This window comes from Microcebus murinus, chromosome 6, assembly GCF_040939455.1.
Source record: "Microcebus murinus isolate Inina chromosome 6, M.murinus_Inina_mat1.0, whole genome shotgun sequence".
In the NCBI taxonomy this organism is placed as follows: Eukaryota; Metazoa; Chordata; class Mammalia; order Primates; family Cheirogaleidae; genus Microcebus; species Microcebus murinus.
This window is the reverse complement of record NC_134109.1, coordinates 111,089,776-111,109,084: the sequence shown is the minus strand read 5'-3', so window position 1 is coordinate 111,109,084 and position 19,309 is coordinate 111,089,776. Positions and strand designations below refer to the sequence as shown.

Below are 19,309 nucleotides of genomic sequence, written 5' to 3'. Positions count from 1 at the left end.
TTTTTGCTGGAATGTCAGTTCTCAGCAACGCATGCAGTGAAGTGGCTAATGCCATAACAGGCAGATCTTCAAACTCAAAATATGAGGAATTTAGCCTCTTTTGATTACAGAGGTAGTGGGGTCTCGTCAGCAATCCTGAGCAAATAGGAAAGATACCTTTTTACTATCATGTTACACTTAATCATGTCAATTACATAATACAGGTGCTATTAACTGCATTTTATATATGAGACACAGAACTGAACTATGGTTATTTAACTAAGACTAAAACACAAAAATAATAAATAGGGATAAATCCTTAAGTGCATCAACTAAACAAAGGTTGAATCCACTTACAAAATGAGGAAAAATTCCTAGGTTATGTATCACACCAAAGTACTAACCAAATGAGATAATAGATGGCAGTGTCTTGATAATGAGAATAAAGCAAAACAAAAAGGAACACTAGTTATTTTATATCCAACAGGTGCTCAGACCAAATGTTAAACTGTATCTTTTTACATTACCACCTGTAAGTCCTGGATGGGAATTTATGAAGAGTCGAGTATGAAAATAATTTTTTTTTGAGATGGGGTCTCACCTCTGTCACCCAGGCTGGAGGACAGTAGCATAGTCACAGCTCACTAGAGCCTTGAACTCCTAGGCTCAAGAGATCCTCCTGCATCAGCCTCTTGAGTAGCTAGGACTACTGGTGTGAACCACCACACCCAGCCAATTTTTTTAAAATTTGTTTTGTAGAAATGGGGTCTCACTATGTTGCCCTGGCTGGTCTTGAACTCCTAGCCTCAAGCAATCCTTCTTCACTGGACTCCCAAAGTGCTGGGATTACAGGCATGAGTCACTGTACCTATCCTGAAAATATTAATACCTCTTAAACTCCAACATTTTATTTCTCAGCATAAGCCTTTGAGCATCTTGGCATGATAAAAGGAAAACACATCTCTATTCCTCCCACTTTGTCAAAACGTTCTCCATCCTTTTAATCTACAATTCATACAACAAATTGTTATTGCTATTGAGCTTTCACAAAGCTTTGTATGAATGAGTGACAGAACCAGAAATAAAAGCCATACTTTCTTATGGTCAATTCTAGCTTCCTCAAACACCGTGGAATCGGAAACAGGTGTTAAGAGTTTCCGCTCATCATAAAGAGACAAGACTAAAATTGATCAACCTCACTTCTTAAAGAAGTACACATTTACAAACTAATTTGATTTCTTCGATCAGCCTTTTGTTATTTTTAATCACAAAACCAAAGAATCTGCTGATGTGATTGATCTCTAGGGCTGGCCTAGAGGTTATCTAGGCCTACATGCTCAGTTTATGGAAGAAACTATATAACCCAAAATTAAGTCTAGTAGTGTTTTCTATCACAACATGCTGACTCATTATGTTCAAAGGATATGATTTTACTTTGAAATATTTTTCTTAAACCATAAAAAGTTTTTACATGCTGATGGGCAACAATATTAATTGTAACAACCACACATGTTTGGATAGTTTCAACTACTATTCATTTTGAAAACTGCTTTTGATAAATCTTATTTTTAAACTAGTCTAAAACCTATTCGGCTGTTTCCAATTTAAGAGGAAACACAGCTGCTGTCTCAACATGTAACTTTTCTTTGACCCTTCATACATTTCTAAGGCTAAATAATGAATTCCATGGTTTTCAACCATGTTCCCCATAAAAACAGAGGTTACCTCTTTAATATTTCTATGAAGATGCACCACTCTGGTTTGTCTCAAAATAGTTTTATTCAACAAAAAGTAAATAGTACATAGTTTGTATTTACTAAAAGGCAGGCTTTTCAGTGAATTTTTAGAGATAGCCTACACTATGTGTCTGTTTAATATCCTATTACAAATACAAGGTTATCTGAAATTAGAAAACACACCTTACAATGACATCCCCATCCCACCCAGAATTGTTTATGGTTAGCCATCAATCTCACTTTTCCCTGACCAAAGTGAATTAGGAAAGTGATAAGTATCTCAATGGAAAGTGAGCAATATCTAATTAAAGACATTAAACATGAAACTAAAGAATGTGCAAATATCACTAGTGCCACCTACAGTACCAATGGAGGATGCAGATGATAAAGACTTTTAAAATAATCGTGTGTGTGTCTGTATCTGTGTAGGCAACCCTTTGATTCCTTGCCTAGGATTATGTGTCAAGGCAGCTTTCCACCAAGTCTTTTAAAGAATATAAAATATATAGTTAGGTAATGCAAAAAAAAAACAAAAAAAAACACTCCTTGAAATCAAGAAAACCGGAAGCATAATGCTGATTTTTAGTATACTGATCAAAAGAACAATTTCTCATAAGAGGTAATGAAAAGCATATAGAATTTATTAAAACTAGAAAAAGTGAGGTAAAGGTGAAGTCAGATGTAGCAAAAAATAGAGAGTCTAACTTCAAATGGATTACAAAGCCTCAAAGCAAACCTTACCTTACATTCCACCACACTCTGATCTGATTCACAAGTTACATAGATTTCATCTACTGCCCGGCGAAGATTGTCAAAAAGAAATGCCCAGTATCGAGCTCTTAGATCAATCTTCCGAGGGTGCCTTGCTTTAGTGGGACTTTTATCAAAGTGTTTATCTCCAGTTGTAGATGTTGTTATTTTGCAGTCTACTGCAGTGCTCTGGTGAAATAAAATGAAACATGAAAAATAAATAAATAAATAAAGGCTTCCAAGGATTGGATTATTGTATAAAGTACATTTTTCAATCTAGGTTATACTTAAAAATAAGACATTCTTCTTTTCCACTTATGTCACACTTGAGTTCATCAAAACAAGTTTCTCACCTTAAACAAGAGGCAGATTCATAAAGTCAATTTTTATTTCAGATATGACTTACTGAAATTAGGGTAACTTTAACAGTGAATAGATCATTAGCAAAAAGGAGCACTAAAGTTATTCCTGATTTACTAGAACACATGTATGGCACATTTATATACATTCACAAATAATAAATAGCAATTTAAAAATGTTCTTTTTATTTAAAAATGCATATATTCTTTTTATCTAAAAATGCCATATACTATACCTATGCTCAGTTACTTAATTTTATCTTAAACTATTTTTCCACTAAAATTAAAATTTAACATAAAAATAGGAAATAATTTACTAGAAAACTAAAAGAATAAAACCAACCACCAGCTACGGCCAGAGCAGACTCACCAAATAAAGTAATTGAGTGTTCATATGACCCATTCTTTCTTCAGTTGCTCATGCAGACTTTGAAAAGTACAGACTGAATAATTATAATCTATAATTTTACAGACTGCAACACAGAATCATTCCTCCAAAAACATGATCATACAGTTTACAGATATTAAGACCTAAATTTAAAACACAACCTAAAGCTTCTCACTAGAAGTACAAAGGAAGTATTAATACTTATCCCTACACAGCTATTTAAACTTAAAAAAAAACTAACCTACTCCTACAGTTAGAGCAACAAACAATCCCATGCTTGTTTGTTTCTTTTTCTTCCTTGTTATTTATTTTTCCTTTTAATAGAGGAGTCCCAAAATGGAGACCATCTGAAATAGAGGCTAATACCTTCACTGTTTTGTTTTTGGCATTGCCTTCAACATAACAGTGATTCCTAAATTTCATAAATCTTTTATAGCCAATATTTACTTTATATACCACCGTCACTACCAAAAAGCAAGGAAACAAACCACACACACTTTCTTTCTCTCAATAAGAGATCTAGATAAAACTGCTCATCCTCTCTCCACATCCCCTCACCCAGATTATCATTGCCAGAATTAACAAATAAAAAATAACAAATATTTTCTCTGACAGCACTGCTCTAGGCCCAAATCTCAATGAAGATGGGAAAAAGCCATCTCTTTGCCAACATTCAAGCAATAAACTTTAAAGTAATTTCCCACGACCCACCACAAAACCTGTCTCAATTGCTCTCCAAGTTCTTTCCAGCCCTAAATGGTAAATGATTTAACTGCTACGGAAATATTCCATCCTTGGGCTAAACCAAACCCAAACTCCCATTCAACTAGCATCTGCCCAGAGCAAAGCTTTCTTTTATTACTCTATCTACTATTACTTCTATTACTCTATGACAATGATAATTAACAGTTTATAATGAGTTGTATACTTTAAATGGATATTTTGTATGGTATGTGGATTACAAACAATAAAGCTGTTTAAAAAGAAACAAATAATAATTAACAGTTTATACAGGTGGCCTCCCTATCCATGGGTTCTGAATCCACGGATTCTCAAAAACATTCAGGAAAAAAAAGCATGTGTACCAAACAAGTAAACATTTTTATCCTGTCATTATTCTCTAACACAGTATTACAAGTATTTACATACATTTACTCATTTACATTGTATTAGGTATTATAAGTAATCTAGAGATGTGTATATGGAAGAGTGTGTGTAGGTTATGTTATATACTAGTACTACACCATTTTACATAAGAGACTAGAGTATCCGAGGACACTATTATCCATGGACAATCCTGCAACCAGTTCCCCACAGATACTGAGGAACAACTATACATCACAGATCAGCTTCACATAATCTCCTGACCCCCTTCACACACTTTTTAAAGCATGTATTATTAGCTCCACTTTACAAGCAGAAAACTGAGGTCCAGAGGCTAAGTGATTTGCTCAAGGTCATACAGCCACAGGAGACCACCCTTCCAGTTGCCACTGGCTTCTCATCACACTGCTGGCCAAGGCCCAGTGCTGACAGATCTTTATCACAGTTTCCGACCACCTCATTTCTCTTCCTATACACCATCCAAAGTTAAAACTAACTTATGAAATTTTCTGAAGTATACCTCCTTCACAAAGTTTTTTCTACATTGATAAGCAAAGGACTAGTGGCTTCCCCTAAATCCAGACTCTAATCTTATGGAATTCTTAAAAATACTGTCACTCACCTTTACCTATTTATAGATTTATCATGTCATGTATCAATAAAATGTGTATATAATTCAAATACTCAAATCCTTTCTTATAATGTAGACTGGGCAATACTGCTTTAGGGTTAAGATGTTTCTGTTAGTTACAATTGCTCTACTGTAACAGAATAGTCGCCCCTCCTCCCACAGATATGGAAGGGAAATATTGAGAGTGGGGAATATGTAACAGAGGGAATGGCCTGAAAAAAAAAAGCAAAAATGGCCGGGCACAGTGGCTCACACCTGTAATCCTAGCACTCTGGGAGGCAGAGGCAGGCGGATTGCTCAAGGTCAGGAGTTCGAAACCAGCCAGAGCAAGAGCGAGACCTCGTCTCTACTATAAATAGAAAGAAATTAATTGGCCAACTAATATATATAGAAAAAATTAGCCGGGCATGGTGGTGCATGCCTGTAGTCCCAGCTACTCTGGAGGCTGAGGCAGAAGGATTGCTTGAGCCCAGGAGTTTGAGGTTGCTGTGAGCTAGGCTGACGCCACAGCACTCACTCTAGCCTGGGCAACAAAGCGAGACGCTGTCTCAAAAAAAAAAAAAAAAAAAAAAAGAAAAAAGAAAATGTGGTATATATACTCATATGTATACTCAACAGAATACTATTCAGCCATTAAAAAAGAATGAAATCCGGTCATTTGCAACAATATGGATGAGCCTGGAGGACATTATGCTAAGAGAAGCCAGGCGCAGAAAGATAAATACTGCATGTTTTCACTCACATATGGAAGCTTAACAAGTTGATCTCATAGAAGTAGAGAGTAGAATAGGGGTTTCTAGAGACAGTAAAGGGTAGGAGGGAGGGGAATAATGAGAGAGGTTGCTTAACAGATACAAAATTACAGCTAGACAGGAATAATAAATTTTAGTGTTCTCTAGTACTGTTGGAGGACTATAATTAACAATTTACTCTATATTTTCAAATAGCTAGAAGAGCAGATTTTGAATGTTCCCAACACAAAAAAGTAATCAATGTCTGAAGTGAAGTGATGCATATGTCAATTACTCTGAGATCAGTACACATTGTGTACATATATCAAAACATCATACTATACCCCATAAACATATACAATTATTATGTGCTAATTAAAAATAATAATAAAAGAAAAAAAACAAAGAAAAAAAAGAATATGGTAGATCTAGTCCTGAACCAGAGGGCCACTCCTGAGTGGCTGTCTCAATTGCCTTCCAATGTCAGCTATCATGGGCCACAAACCCATGTAGGTTGTAGCTTTTATTGTCTCCTAGTGCAGAATCCTGCAGGAACCTAAGGTTTCACACTGTAAGTCTGGATCTGTTTCCCCACCACAAAAAGGGCATTTCAGCCTTCCTTATAAACGATCTTCTAGATGCTTCTGTACATTTAGTTTGTGTCCCCAATTCCCACTTACCTGTCAATGTATATGTTTGCTTTCTTTCTGATCCACAGATATGTTTATCTTACTTTTCAAAATATCCTTTATATTTTTTGTTTTATAAAAAATATTTCATTATTGATGCCTCTGTGTTTGGGGAGGGAGGATTTTTTGTGAACTCACAATGGTATCTTGATTAGAAGTCCATGTTTTCCTCACATGAAGATTTTGGTTTATATAACACATACTAGTATATTTAACAATATCAAACTAAAAGAACATGAATATTTCAGAGAAAATAGCTACAGATTAAAAAGCTAACTATAATTATGCTAAACACTTTCAAAAAATAAGGTGAGTGGGACACAATGGCTAATGTGTCCCACTATAATCCCAGCACTTTGGGAGGCCAAGAGTTCAAAACTAGCTTGGGCAACACAGTGACACTGTCTCTACAAAAGTTTTTAAAAATTAATTTAAAAATAATAATAATAATAATAAGGTAGGCATGTGTTCTCCAAAATTTAGGAGAGCAGTTTGAAATTTTTTTAGAGTCAATATATCTTTACTATCCTACAAACTAAAGGCCTCATTAACACCAAGGAAGAAAATCATAAAGAAACTCACAATAATAGGTAGCAGAGGGGTTAAGAGCATAAAATGTGGAAACTGACAGGCTGGGTTCAAATCCTGGCTGTGTCATTTACTAGTAAGTTATGTAACTTCTCTCTGCCTCAGATTCTTTTTATAATAAAACTTCATTTTCATAAGTGAGAATACCAATAATGCCTATATCAAAGGTTTGTTAGGAGAACCAAATAAATTAACATTTATAAAGTATTCAGTACAAGCTAGGCACACAATGATTACTATATACAAATTTGTTAAATATAAAATGTTACATTAAATTTTTATATTTAGATAAAATATACAATATTAAAATCCTGAAAAATTAGACTTTCATAATTTATAATATATTCAGGAACTAAAAGGAAATAAATAAAAAGTCATATATGTTGTACCTGTTTAGTAGTTTTATGAGTGCCTTGAACTGTCCTTTTAGATTTTCCACCAGTTTGACATTTCGGTTTTCCTTCAAGACAACCAAAAATAAATAAATAGGTACATAAACAGAATGACAGATAATATAAAACAGAACTACAGGCAATTAGATAATATAAAACTTAACTATACAAATCATTCAGGCATTCTAACACATAACCTCTTTCCAGAGAACACAGAACAGTACAGTCTATTCACAGTCAATATGAACTGATGTGGAAAAAAGCAAATTTCCAAAGTCCCAGAGACTGCTGCTTTTATTGAATGGCTGTCTCAGAACAGGAATAAGTCAACTTCTTAAAGAAGTCAGACACTTCAACAATTTAAAAACAAGGTCCAGTTACTGGTACTCCTCAACTTATCTACAAGTCTGGAAAAACTTCTCTGAATTTGAATTTTATTTTAACAATAAAAATAAGACTATTTTTACCATATGAAACCCCAATATTTTAATTAGTTTATCTGATTTATGAAATACAGAGTTTCATTTTGAAAAGGGAGGCTTTCAGTTCTTCATATTTTTGTAGTCGGATAGATTTTACTCACTTGTTCTTTTTTATAAGACAGACCAACCACTGTTTTGTAAATACTCTATTCTTGACAGTAATTCAAAACAAAAATAAAATTCTATAATGTATAAAAGAATATTTTTCCTTTCTACAAAATAATTTGGAGACTAGGTCCCCTGAAGCAGTATAACTGAAGTGAGCCATAATACATACATACCTACCAACAACTTATCTGACATAAGTGGGACTCCCTCACTGCTCTACCAGGGATAAAGGCAGAGAACTGTACAATAACCTACATAGCCCTTCATTCATCCCTTTATCATATGGAACAATGCTACTAGCAGGTTTTTTGGAATATTCAGCAGAAAAAACAGTTTGGAACAAGCACTAGCACCAATGTACCAGAAGGTTTTTTTTAGAATATTCAGCAGAAAAACCAGCTTAGAAACAGAAATAATACAGAGAACTTTTTAAAAATTGAATTATTATCCTCAGAAACATTTGAGTATATATTGTAGCCATAAAACAAGAACAAGCTACTGTTAAAAAAATAAACACACTAATGGCAAAATTTTAACAGTATAAAATAATCCTTATCAAAACTCATGTTAACTTTCTTCTTTTGTCATCATTATTACAGATATTCAGAAAGTGCTAGCTCTCTGTGCTTATAGTTTTATTATTTTGCAATAAGCACATATAAAGCTTTAAAATTGTTCTGGTCAATTATTTATGTACCTCTATGAAAAATCAGGTTTTGTATAGATGTGTGATTTATTGTATTTTCTTTCTTTTTATGTTTTTTGAATAGAAGTGATGTTAATAAAAACACCTTTGGACTATTTTGTGTTCTGAATAACTCGTGGAAAATGGGAAAATAAAATTTTGTATAAAAGTATTTATAATTCACAGTAACCATAAAACATTTTTATGTTTTTACTTTTGTAGTAAATAATGTTGATATGTATTTCTATAAAAGAAATAAATAGTAAACAGCTGAATTTCAAAAGATAAATTCAATTTCTCCCTCTATTTGTTAGATTTTTGTAATTCAAAATAACTCCTCTCTAAAAATAGCTATGAAGACTAAGAAAAAAAGCTACAGGGAGGATTCATTCAAGCAGATATTTTAAAATACTAAAATGTTTCCAAAATTAAAATAGTGTGGTACTCACACATGAATTAGATAAACAGGCTAGTGGAATAGAATATAAGCCCATATGGAAATTCAATCTACAGAAAAGGTGGAACCTCAAATAACTGAGGCAAAGACAAACTTTACAGTAGTGATGCTGGGACAACTTGTTAGCTATAAGGAAAAACATAAAATTAGATCCATTCTGCACACTATATGTAAGAATAAATTACAAATGGATGACAGATTTAACTGTAAAAAATATAAAATAAAGATTAAAAAAAATTTTAAATAAAATTAAATGTAAAAATAAAATAAATTAAAAAAAAATAAAACATGAGTTAATTCTTGTTTAGCTTAAAACATCTTGTTGTATGAGGATGTTCTCAAAGAAAGATAAGAATATGTCCAAAGGAAACAGGAGCCAACTTAAAGGGTCTCCCATTTAGACAAATTGAGAACAATTTAAGCATAAAAATATAGTAATGGATTATAAGAAACCATGAGTCCACATAAATTTAAATTTATAAATATATACATATATATATATAAAAGTAAAAGGGAGAAAGGAAGGCTCTTTACTATATTAAAAGGCCAATTAATAAATATGGAAGGAATGACGGAGTTAGCAAATCACGATTTTGTAACCACTAGAGTAATAATAAGCCAAGAATTATCAATGGAAGCTAAAAGTTGTGGGTGGACTGTTTCAACAGAAACATTATCTATATAGCTTCAAACTATCTTAAGACAAATTACTCATTAATTACAGAGAAAAATATTAGTTACTTTAAAGTGGAGAAATTTGGCAAACACCACACCTTGATCAAATGATTAAAGTTAACATCATTAATAATGAGATAAATAGATATCATGAGCTGCCTCTGATACACTGAAAAGGATACAACATCGTTTCTATAGAATTCCTACCAAAAATACATACTTGAATCTAACCATAAAAAAAATCAGACAAACCCAATTGTGAGGAATACTCCCCAACCCTCAGAAAATTTCAAAGTGAGGTCTAAGTTAAGCACACTCCAACATCCCATTTTCTGTATCCCCATCCAATCTTCTATATCCCCAGGAACAATGACCTCATACTGCCCTTAGTCATTAAAGGAAGAGGACTTAAGAGAGAAGATATTTTTTTCCTAGTTCAAATAATGAGAACTAAAGAAGTATCTTTTATTTTCTAAAACATTACATTAAATTGTACCTAATCTTAGCAAATACCACAAATTTTTAAAACCTATTTTTTTAATTTTACAAGAATTAAAGAAAAATATCTAAATCTCTTATAACATAAAAAAAATGAATGTGCCAGTGATAATAACATAACAAACCTAATTTCATTATCTGAAATAGTAAAACTTTTATAAAACCATTTGTATATAAAGAAATAAAAATTATTTATTTAATATATACTAATTTATATATAATATATACTAATTTATATACTAATATATACTAATTTGCCCAAGTCTTCTAATTATAAACAGTTTTAAGTCTGTCTACTATTAATATATAGGACTAAATATATCCTTCTAATTTACAACAGAATATTAAACTAATTTTTTTAATACATACCATCATCATCTTTGCTTTCTAGTGGAACACTCCAAGCTATTAGGTTTCTTGCTGTACGACCTTCCTCTGCAACTATTCTCCTTACTTTGTCGTGACTGTTGGAGCGCTGGAATGAAGCCTAGTATGGAAAAGAGAATATTTATTAGATTATTAGATATTTGATTAGTCATCACAGAGAATATATTTGACAAAGTCATTATTTCTCACATTTTCTCAGAAAGGAAACACTTTAAACTAATTTGGGATATAAAAGATGGTAAAACGGAGAAAAGAAAGCCCTTAAGTTTTTTTTTTAAGTCTAAAAAGAATGAATTTTACAACTTTAACAATAAACAAATTATTTTAAGAATAAATACAATGTAAGATTTGAAAAAAGTATCCTAAAGAGCACAAATATCTATCAGCACCACCCCTTCCCTACGTTATCAGCAAGTCCAAGTGTGAAACCGGAAATATAGAGACATGCTAAACATTTCCACTGAAAGCTCTCTATAGCATAAAATGTTTTGGCAAATCCTGTTTTAATTCCCTAAAGATAGCACTCAAGTAAATCTGTTCTTGGTTAGTTGCACAATTTTACGTCTGAGTTATTACGATTTAGATAATAATTCCTGTAACAGACATTTAAATTGCAAATTTTAAAACTCAAGTTCCTACATATAATGTGTATAATTTTTTGCCTGATCTAGACCCACCAAGCTAGTGTTGAAACTAACACTAGACTACAGGTTCAACCCCACAAAGACCCTGGGTGAGTTGCGAGCCAACTCCAGTAAAATAAAGGAAATTGCTTCCCCACTAATAAATGCCATATGAAAATGGCCTGCTTTTATAAGCCAAGTATCTATGAGAAGAAAGGGGTCCTAAAGCACCCATATGAGCATGAGGATGCAGCTTCCTTACCTAACCCTTAACTCCATGTGGGCAACATGCCTCTTTCTGAAATGAGTTCACCACTAGGCCCAGCCCAATATCCAAATCCAATCATTGGGTGCTTTCATGCCCTCTTCTAGTTCTTGCCAGCCTAGGCTTTCAGCATTCCTGAAATTCTAAGGCAACAATACATTTACTAGGCAATTTATTAAATAGTATGTGTAAAGCACTGTGTAAGACACTGAAGAGAATATAAAGAAATATAAGGTATTGTACTTATCCTCAAAGAGATAATCTAAATAAATAAACCAAACATGTAATAGCAAAAAATAATACAGTTATTAACCAGTATGACAGCTAGTTTCAAAAGACACCCGCCTTCCCCCAAGTAAACCACACCTGCTGGTGTTCAAGCCCTTGTTTAATCCACTCCCTTTGAATTTGGCTCTGTGACTTGCTTTTTGACCAATAAAATGAGGTAGAAGGGACACAGCACAACTTTTGAGACTCAGTCACAAGAAGATTTGCAGCTTCCATCTGGGTTTCTTGGGACAGTCACTTTTAAAATCCAGCTGTCATGTCATGAGAAGCCCAAGCCACAAGTAGAGAGACCACACATAGGCAGCATTCTGAATGACAGTCCCACCTGACAGACAGCGTCCTCTGCCCACTGTGTGCACGAGCCATTTTGGATGTTCTAGCCCAGTTGAGCCCCCGGGTAACTGCTACCATAGCAGCACCCTAGCTGATACCACATCACAAGAACCTCCCAATCAATTCACAGAATAAGATAATAGGAACTCTAAGTGTGCACTTTAATCTGCAATATACACATCTGTATCTATTTGTATAGAGATATTTTTAAAAATTGAGTTTATACTGATACTTCTGATTTCAATCACACCACATGATTCATTTTAGCCTTCCCTTTTCCTTATTTGAAGCTTCTTTCTCCAACAGTAAGAAAGCTAGCTCTCATTACCTATAATATGTTTACTTATTTGTTAAATTCTTATGCATACATAAAGTGGTTTAGAAATTGCTAACCCAAAAACAATGATGGAGTAGAGGTAACTCTCCGGACTCCTGCTCCCAGAGAAGGAGACACAGATCTCCCTCTCCTACCGGCGAGTGGATCTCCCCACTACAAGGACAGCCTCGAGAATCCGCTGAGGAGCAACGTGGAACTCTCATAAAAGGATAAACATGATGATCGGGAAATAAGATCCCGGTCTCTGGAGAGTGCAAAGCAAAAATAGGGCGCATGGGAGGGCGCCAGCCCCCCCTGCCCCCCCCCCCCCGCCAGGTGGTGAAGTGGGATCAGACCCACAGGAGAACTCCTTGCTTCCCCATTGACCTCCACGCCCACCCAGCCAGAGACCTGTCTGAAACTGGTGCGAAATCGCAGCAGAAGAAGAGGGTGCTGTTGATGGTGAAAGGCGGCAGGGTGGTCCCCCCTGAGCCCGGTGCTAGGACGGCTCCAAGACAGGAGGAAACTGAACCGTGCAGACTGGGGAGGCAGTTAGAGGTCTCGCCTCTGATAACCAGGGAGACTAAGCGGGGGCTCTAAGTTGGAACTGCCCCAAGAATAAAACCGTACAGGGCGGGTCAGTAAAAGCGGTGGGCTCCGAACAGGCGGTCAGGCAGGCGGCATGGAGGAACCTACTGGGCGTCCTATTGACCCAGGCTCCCAACCCAGTGCTGGCTGCACCCTAATCAGCACCCCCAGTACTGGTGCCCTGCAAGTGGGCTAGTGATCGCCATTGAGGGGGTCCACAGCCCATCCATCAGCGAGCAAGTGCCCCGCCCCCACCAGCCTAGAGTCTTCCCTGGCAAATCCCGCCCCTACACAATCTGCCATCGGCTTGTCATGCCTGGCTCCATCAAGGATCTACTGAGAAATCTAACAGCCCAGGAGAGTTACAGCCACTGGGGGGCAGGGCGGGCAGGGCAGACTGGGAAGATACTGCCTCCCCTCAGCTGGCAGCTCTCTTGCCCAAAGTGGTAGGCTCCACCCCTGGAGGCGGGGCGAGACAATAAAACCCACTTTCCCCAAAAGCTACCCGTCAGGAGAACCTTCCAAGTGTGGTGGAAGAGCTCCCCCCAGTGGTTGATTAAGAAACTACAAAAAGTAGACAACTGAGTTCTAGCAATTGACCCAGATGGGGAGGGCCCAACACAATTCAAAAAATCAAGTCAAAAATACTCCCCATAGGAGATACATCAGTTCTCAAGAAACGGAGTCTGAACAAACCCAAAACACTAAAATGATAGAAGAATTCCAAAACTGTATTGTAAAAAAGCTCAATGAAATGCAAGAAAAAATGGATAACCAACACAAAGAAACTACAAAGAAGATACAAGAATTGGAACAAAGATTCACTAAGGAGATCGACATCTTGAAGAAGAATCAATCAGACATCCTCAATATGAAGAATTTATTCAGGGAAATTCAAAACACAGTAGAAAGCCTCAAAAATAGGGTGGACCAAACAGAAGAAATCTCAGAGGTGGAAGACAACTCATTCAAATCAAATAAGTTAATTACAGAGTTAGAGCAGAAAAATAAGAGACATGAGCAAAGCTTACAAGAATTGTGGAATTATATGAAGAAAAATAACCTGTGGGTCCACTGGATTCCAGAGAAGGAGGAAGAAAAAACCCAAGGGTTAGATAAGCTTTTTGAAGAAATAATTGAGGAAAACTTCCCAGGTCTAACTGGTAACCTAGAATTGGAAATATAAGAGGCCAAAAGGACTCCGGAGAGATACAATGCAAACAGGAAAACACCGCCATGTAGTCATCAGATTAACCAAAATATCAACAAAAGAGACCCTCCTACAAGCTGTTAGGCGCAGGAAAGAAGTTACATACAAAGGAAAACCAATCTGAATAACTCCAGATTTCTCAACTGAAATAATACAAGCAAGGAGGGAATGAGGACCCACTCTCACTCTTTTAAAGCAAAATAACGCCCAGCCTAGAATCCTGTACCCTGCAAAACTAAGCTTCATATATGAAGGAGAAATTAAGACATTCTCAGATAAGCAAAGTCTCAGAGAATTCACCAAGACAAGACCAGCCCTACAAGAAGTACTCAAAACAGTGTTACACACGTAACACCATAATAAAAACTCATGAATATAAAAACAACCAAAACCCAAAGATGAAAGGCCAGATATTACAAAGGCTCAACAGAGAAATCAAAGCAACAACATCCAACCCAACAGAATAAACAGTAATCTACCTTACCTATCAGTTCTCTCAATAAATGTGAATGGCTTAAACTCTCCACTCAAGAAACATAGGCTGGCTGAATGGATAAGAAAATACAGGCCAAGTATATGCTGTCTTCAGGAAACATATCTAACCTGCAAGGATGCATATAGACTAAAAGTGAAAGGGTGGAAATCAGTATTCCAGGCAAGTGGAAGACAAAAGAAGGCTGGCGTGACAGTTCTAATTTCAGACAATTTAGTTTTTAAATCAAAAAAAGTAGTGAAAGACAAAGAGGGTCATTATACAATGGTGAAGGGCACACTTCAACAAGAAGAGATAACAATTTTAAATATATATGCACCCAACTTAGGTGCACCCAGATTCATAAAGCAAACCTTACTGGATCTAAGCAAATTGAATAATAGCAACTCCATAATCACCAGAGATTTCAACACCCCACTGATGGCACAAGACAGATCCTCCAAACAGAAAATTAATAAAGAAATAATGGACTTAAACAAAACTCTGGAACAATTGGGTCTAACATTTACAGAACATTCTACCCAAAATCCACTGAATATACGTTCTTCTCATCAGCTCACAGGACATTCTCTAAGATTGACCATATACTAGGACACAAAGTAAACCTCAAGAAATTTAAAAAAATAGAAATTATACCATGTATCTTTCTCAGATCACAGTGGAATAAAAGTAGAAATCAACCCTAACAGAAACTCACATTTCTACACAAAAACATGGAAATTAAACAACCTCCTACTAAATGGTTACTTCATAAATGAAGAAATCAAGATGGAAATAAAAAAATTCTATGAACAAAATGACAATGGAGAGACAAGTTATGAAATCTTCTGGGACACAGCTAAAGCAGTCCTGAGAGGAAAGTTTATTTCAATAAATGTCTACAACCAAAAGTCAAAAAGATCACAAATACACAATCTAATGAAACGACTCAAAGAGCTGGAAAAAGAAGAACAGACCAACCCCAAACCCAGCAGAAGAAGTGAAATCAACAAGATCAAATCAGAACTAAATGAAATTGAAAACAGGGAGGCTATTCAGGAGATTAATAAAACAAAAGGTTGGTTCTTTGAAAAAATAAACAAAATTGACACACCATTGGCTAAGCTAACGAAAAGCAGAAAAGAGAAATCTCTAATAAGCTCCATCAGGAATAAAAAAGGAGATATCACAACTGATCCCAAGGAAATACAAGATATAATTTATGAATACTACAAAAATCTTTATGCACACAAACTGGAAAATGTGGAGAAAATGGACAAATTTCTAGAAACACTCAGCCTCCCTAGGCTCAACCAGGAAGAAATAGATTTCCTGAACAGACCAATCTCAAGAGCTGAAATAGAAACAGCAATTAAAAATCTCCCTAAAAAGAAAAGTCCCGGTCCAGATGGTTTCACACCCGAATTTTACCACACTTACAAAGAAGAACTAGTACCTATCTTGCAGAAACTATTCCACAACATCGAGAAGAATGGAAGCCTCCCCGACACCTTTTATGAAGTGAATATTACACTGATACCAAAACCAGGAAAGGATGCAACAAAAAAAGAAAACTACAGACCAATATCCCTAATGAATATAGATGCAAAAATTTTCAACAAAATCTTAGCTAACCAAATCCAGATGCTTATCAAAAAAATAATGCATCACAACCAAGCGGGCTTCATCCCAGGGATGCAGGGATGGTTCAACATACGTAAATCTATAAATGAAATTCACCACATAAACAGAAGCAAAAACAAAGATCACATGATTCTTTCAATAGATGCAGAAAAAGCTTTTGACAAAATTCAGCACCCTTTCATGATCCGAACACTTAAGAAAATAGGCATAGAAGGGACATACCTAAAAATGATACAAGCCATATATGACAGACCCATAGCCAACATTATACTGAATAGGGAAAAACTGAAAGCATTCCCACTTAGAACTGGAACCAGACAAGGCTGCCCACTATCTCCACTTCTATTCAACATAGTGCTGGAAGTCCTGGCTACAGCAATCAGACAGGAAAGTGGAATTAAAGGTATCCAAATAGGGGCAGAAGAGATCAAACTTTCACTGTTTGCTGATGATATGATATTATATTTAGAAAACCCCAAAGATTCAACCAAGAAACTCCTGGAACTGATAAATGAATTTAGCAAAGTCTCAGGATACAAAATCAATACACAGAAATTAGAGGCATTCAGATATGCCAACAACAATCAAACTGAGAACCAAATCAAAGACTCAATTCCCTTCACAATAGCAACAAAGAAATTAAAGTACTTAGGAATATACTTAACCAAGGAGGTAAAAGACCTCTACAGAGAGAACTATGAAACACTAAGGAAGGAAATAGCAGAGGATATAAACAGATGGAAATCCATACCATGCTCGTGGGTCGGCAGACTCAACATCATTAAAATGTCTATACTACCCAAACTGATCTACAGATTCAATGCAATACCTATAAAAATCCCATCAGCATTCTTCACAAATATAGAAAAAATAATTTTACGCTTCGTATGGAATCAGAGAAGACCTCAAATATCAAAAGCAATCCTAGGTAACAAAAACAAAATGGGAGGTATGAATATGCCAGATATCAAACTATACTACAAAGCTGCAGTAATTAAAACAACCTGGTATTGGCACAAAAACAGGATTATTGACCAGTGGAACAGATCTGAGAATCCTGATATAAAACCATCCTCATATAGCCATCTAATCTTTGACAAAGCAGACAAAAACATATGCTGGGGAAAAGAATCTCTCTTCAATAAATGGTACTGGGAAAACTGGATAGCCACCTGTAGAAGGCTAAAGCAGGATCCACACTTTTCACCTCTCACAAAAATCAACTCACGCTGGATAACAGACTTAAACCTAAGGTATGAAACTATTAGAATTCTAGAGGAAAAAGTTGAAAACACTCTCCTAGACATCGGCCTAGGCAAAGAGTTTATGAAGAAGTCCCCAAAGGCAATCACAGCAGCAACAAAAATAAATAAATGGGACATGATGAAACTAAAAAACTTCTGCACAGCCAAAGAAATAGTAATAAAAGTAAACAGACAACCTACAGAATGGGAGAAAAGTTTTGCATCCTACGCATACGATAAGGGGCTGATAACTAGAATATACTTAGAACTCACGAAAATCAGCAAGAAAAAATCAAATAACCCTATTAAAAAGTGGGCAAAGGACTTGAACAGAAACTTTTCTAAAGACAGAAGAATGACCAACAAACATTTGAAAAAATGCTCAACATCTATAATCATCAGGGAAATGCAAATCAAAACCACAATGAGATATCACTTAACTCCAGTGAGAATGGCCTTTATCAAAAAGTCTCCAAATAACAAATGCTGGCGTGGATGTGGAGAGAGAGGAACACTCCTACACTGCTGGTGGGACTGCAAACTAGTTCAACCTCTGTGGAAAGCAATATGGAGATACCTTAAAGCGATACAAGTGGATTTGATCCAGCAATCCCATTACTGGGTATCTACCCAAAAGATCCAATGACACTCTACAAAAAAGACACCTGCATCCGAATGTTTATAGCAGCACAATTCATAATCACAAGGCTGTGGAAACAGCCCAAGTGCCCATCAATCCAAAAATGGATTAATAAAATGTGGTATATGTATACCATGGAGTACTATTCAGCTCTAAGAAACAACGGTGATATAGCACATCTTATATTTTCCTGGTTAGAGCTGGAACCCATACTACTAAGTGAAGTATCCCAAGAATGGAAAAACAAACACCACATATACTCACCAACAAACTGGTATTAACTGAGCAGCACCTAAATGGACACATAGTAATAGGGTATTGGGTAGGGGAGCGGGGGGCGAGTATATATATACATAATGAGTGAGATGTGCACCATCTGGGGGATGGTCACGCTGGAAACTCAGACTTGTAGGGAGAGGGGGGGAAAGGGCACTTTTTGAAACCTTAAAATTTGTACCCCCATAATATGCCAAAATAAAAAAAAAAAAGAAGAAGAAATTGCTAACCTATACCCCTGTGAGAAATATATTTACTTACTAGATTACAGCATTTTTGTATAGCTCTTGTCTTTATATTAAGTACTGTTTGGGAAAAGCATTAAATTAGTTCTCATCCTCACCCTGGAATATGTATCTATTGCTTTCTGTTTGGGGTTCTCTCCACCTACTGGTTGATTTTAATTGCTTGTTTATTTGGAGAGTATGTGAAGAAAAAGCAACACATTATTCTCAAATGAAGGAACTTGAGTAGTATGACTACAGGGGAAGGAAAAAGTCACTACAGCACACTCCAGGGCCGAGGTCAGCAAACTTTTTCTACAAGGACCAGATACTACTTTTTATTTTAGGATTTGCAAGCCATACAGTGTCTGTGACAACTACTCAATTCTGCCATTTTATGTGATGCATTCCATCGACAATCTGTAAACAAATAGGGGTGGCTGTGTGCTAAGAAGCTAAATGTGAGGTAATACATATCACTTTTTATCTTGAAATAAATTCAAATTACAGAAAAGTTACAAATTATCACAAAGAATACCCAAAATAT

At 35.6% G+C, this 19,309-nt stretch overlaps 1 protein-coding gene across 8 annotated transcripts in view; it reads right to left on the bottom strand.

Moving 5' to 3' along the window:
• SCAPER (S-phase cyclin A associated protein in the ER) overlaps positions 1-19,309 on the bottom strand; it is a 503,757-nt gene that overhangs the window by 451,819 nt on the left and 32,629 nt on the right. For all 8 annotated transcript variants that reach the window (XM_012739362.2, XM_012739365.2, XM_012739364.3 and 5 more), the window contains 3 exons: positions 10,622-10,739; positions 7,345-7,415; positions 2,457-2,654 (listed from right to left, as the gene is read on the bottom strand). In XM_012739362.2, coding sequence (XP_012594816.1) covers positions 2,457-2,654; positions 7,345-7,415; positions 10,622-10,739 — 387 coding nt within the window. The remainder of the gene's footprint in view (positions 1-2,456; positions 2,655-7,344; positions 7,416-10,621; positions 10,740-19,309) is intronic.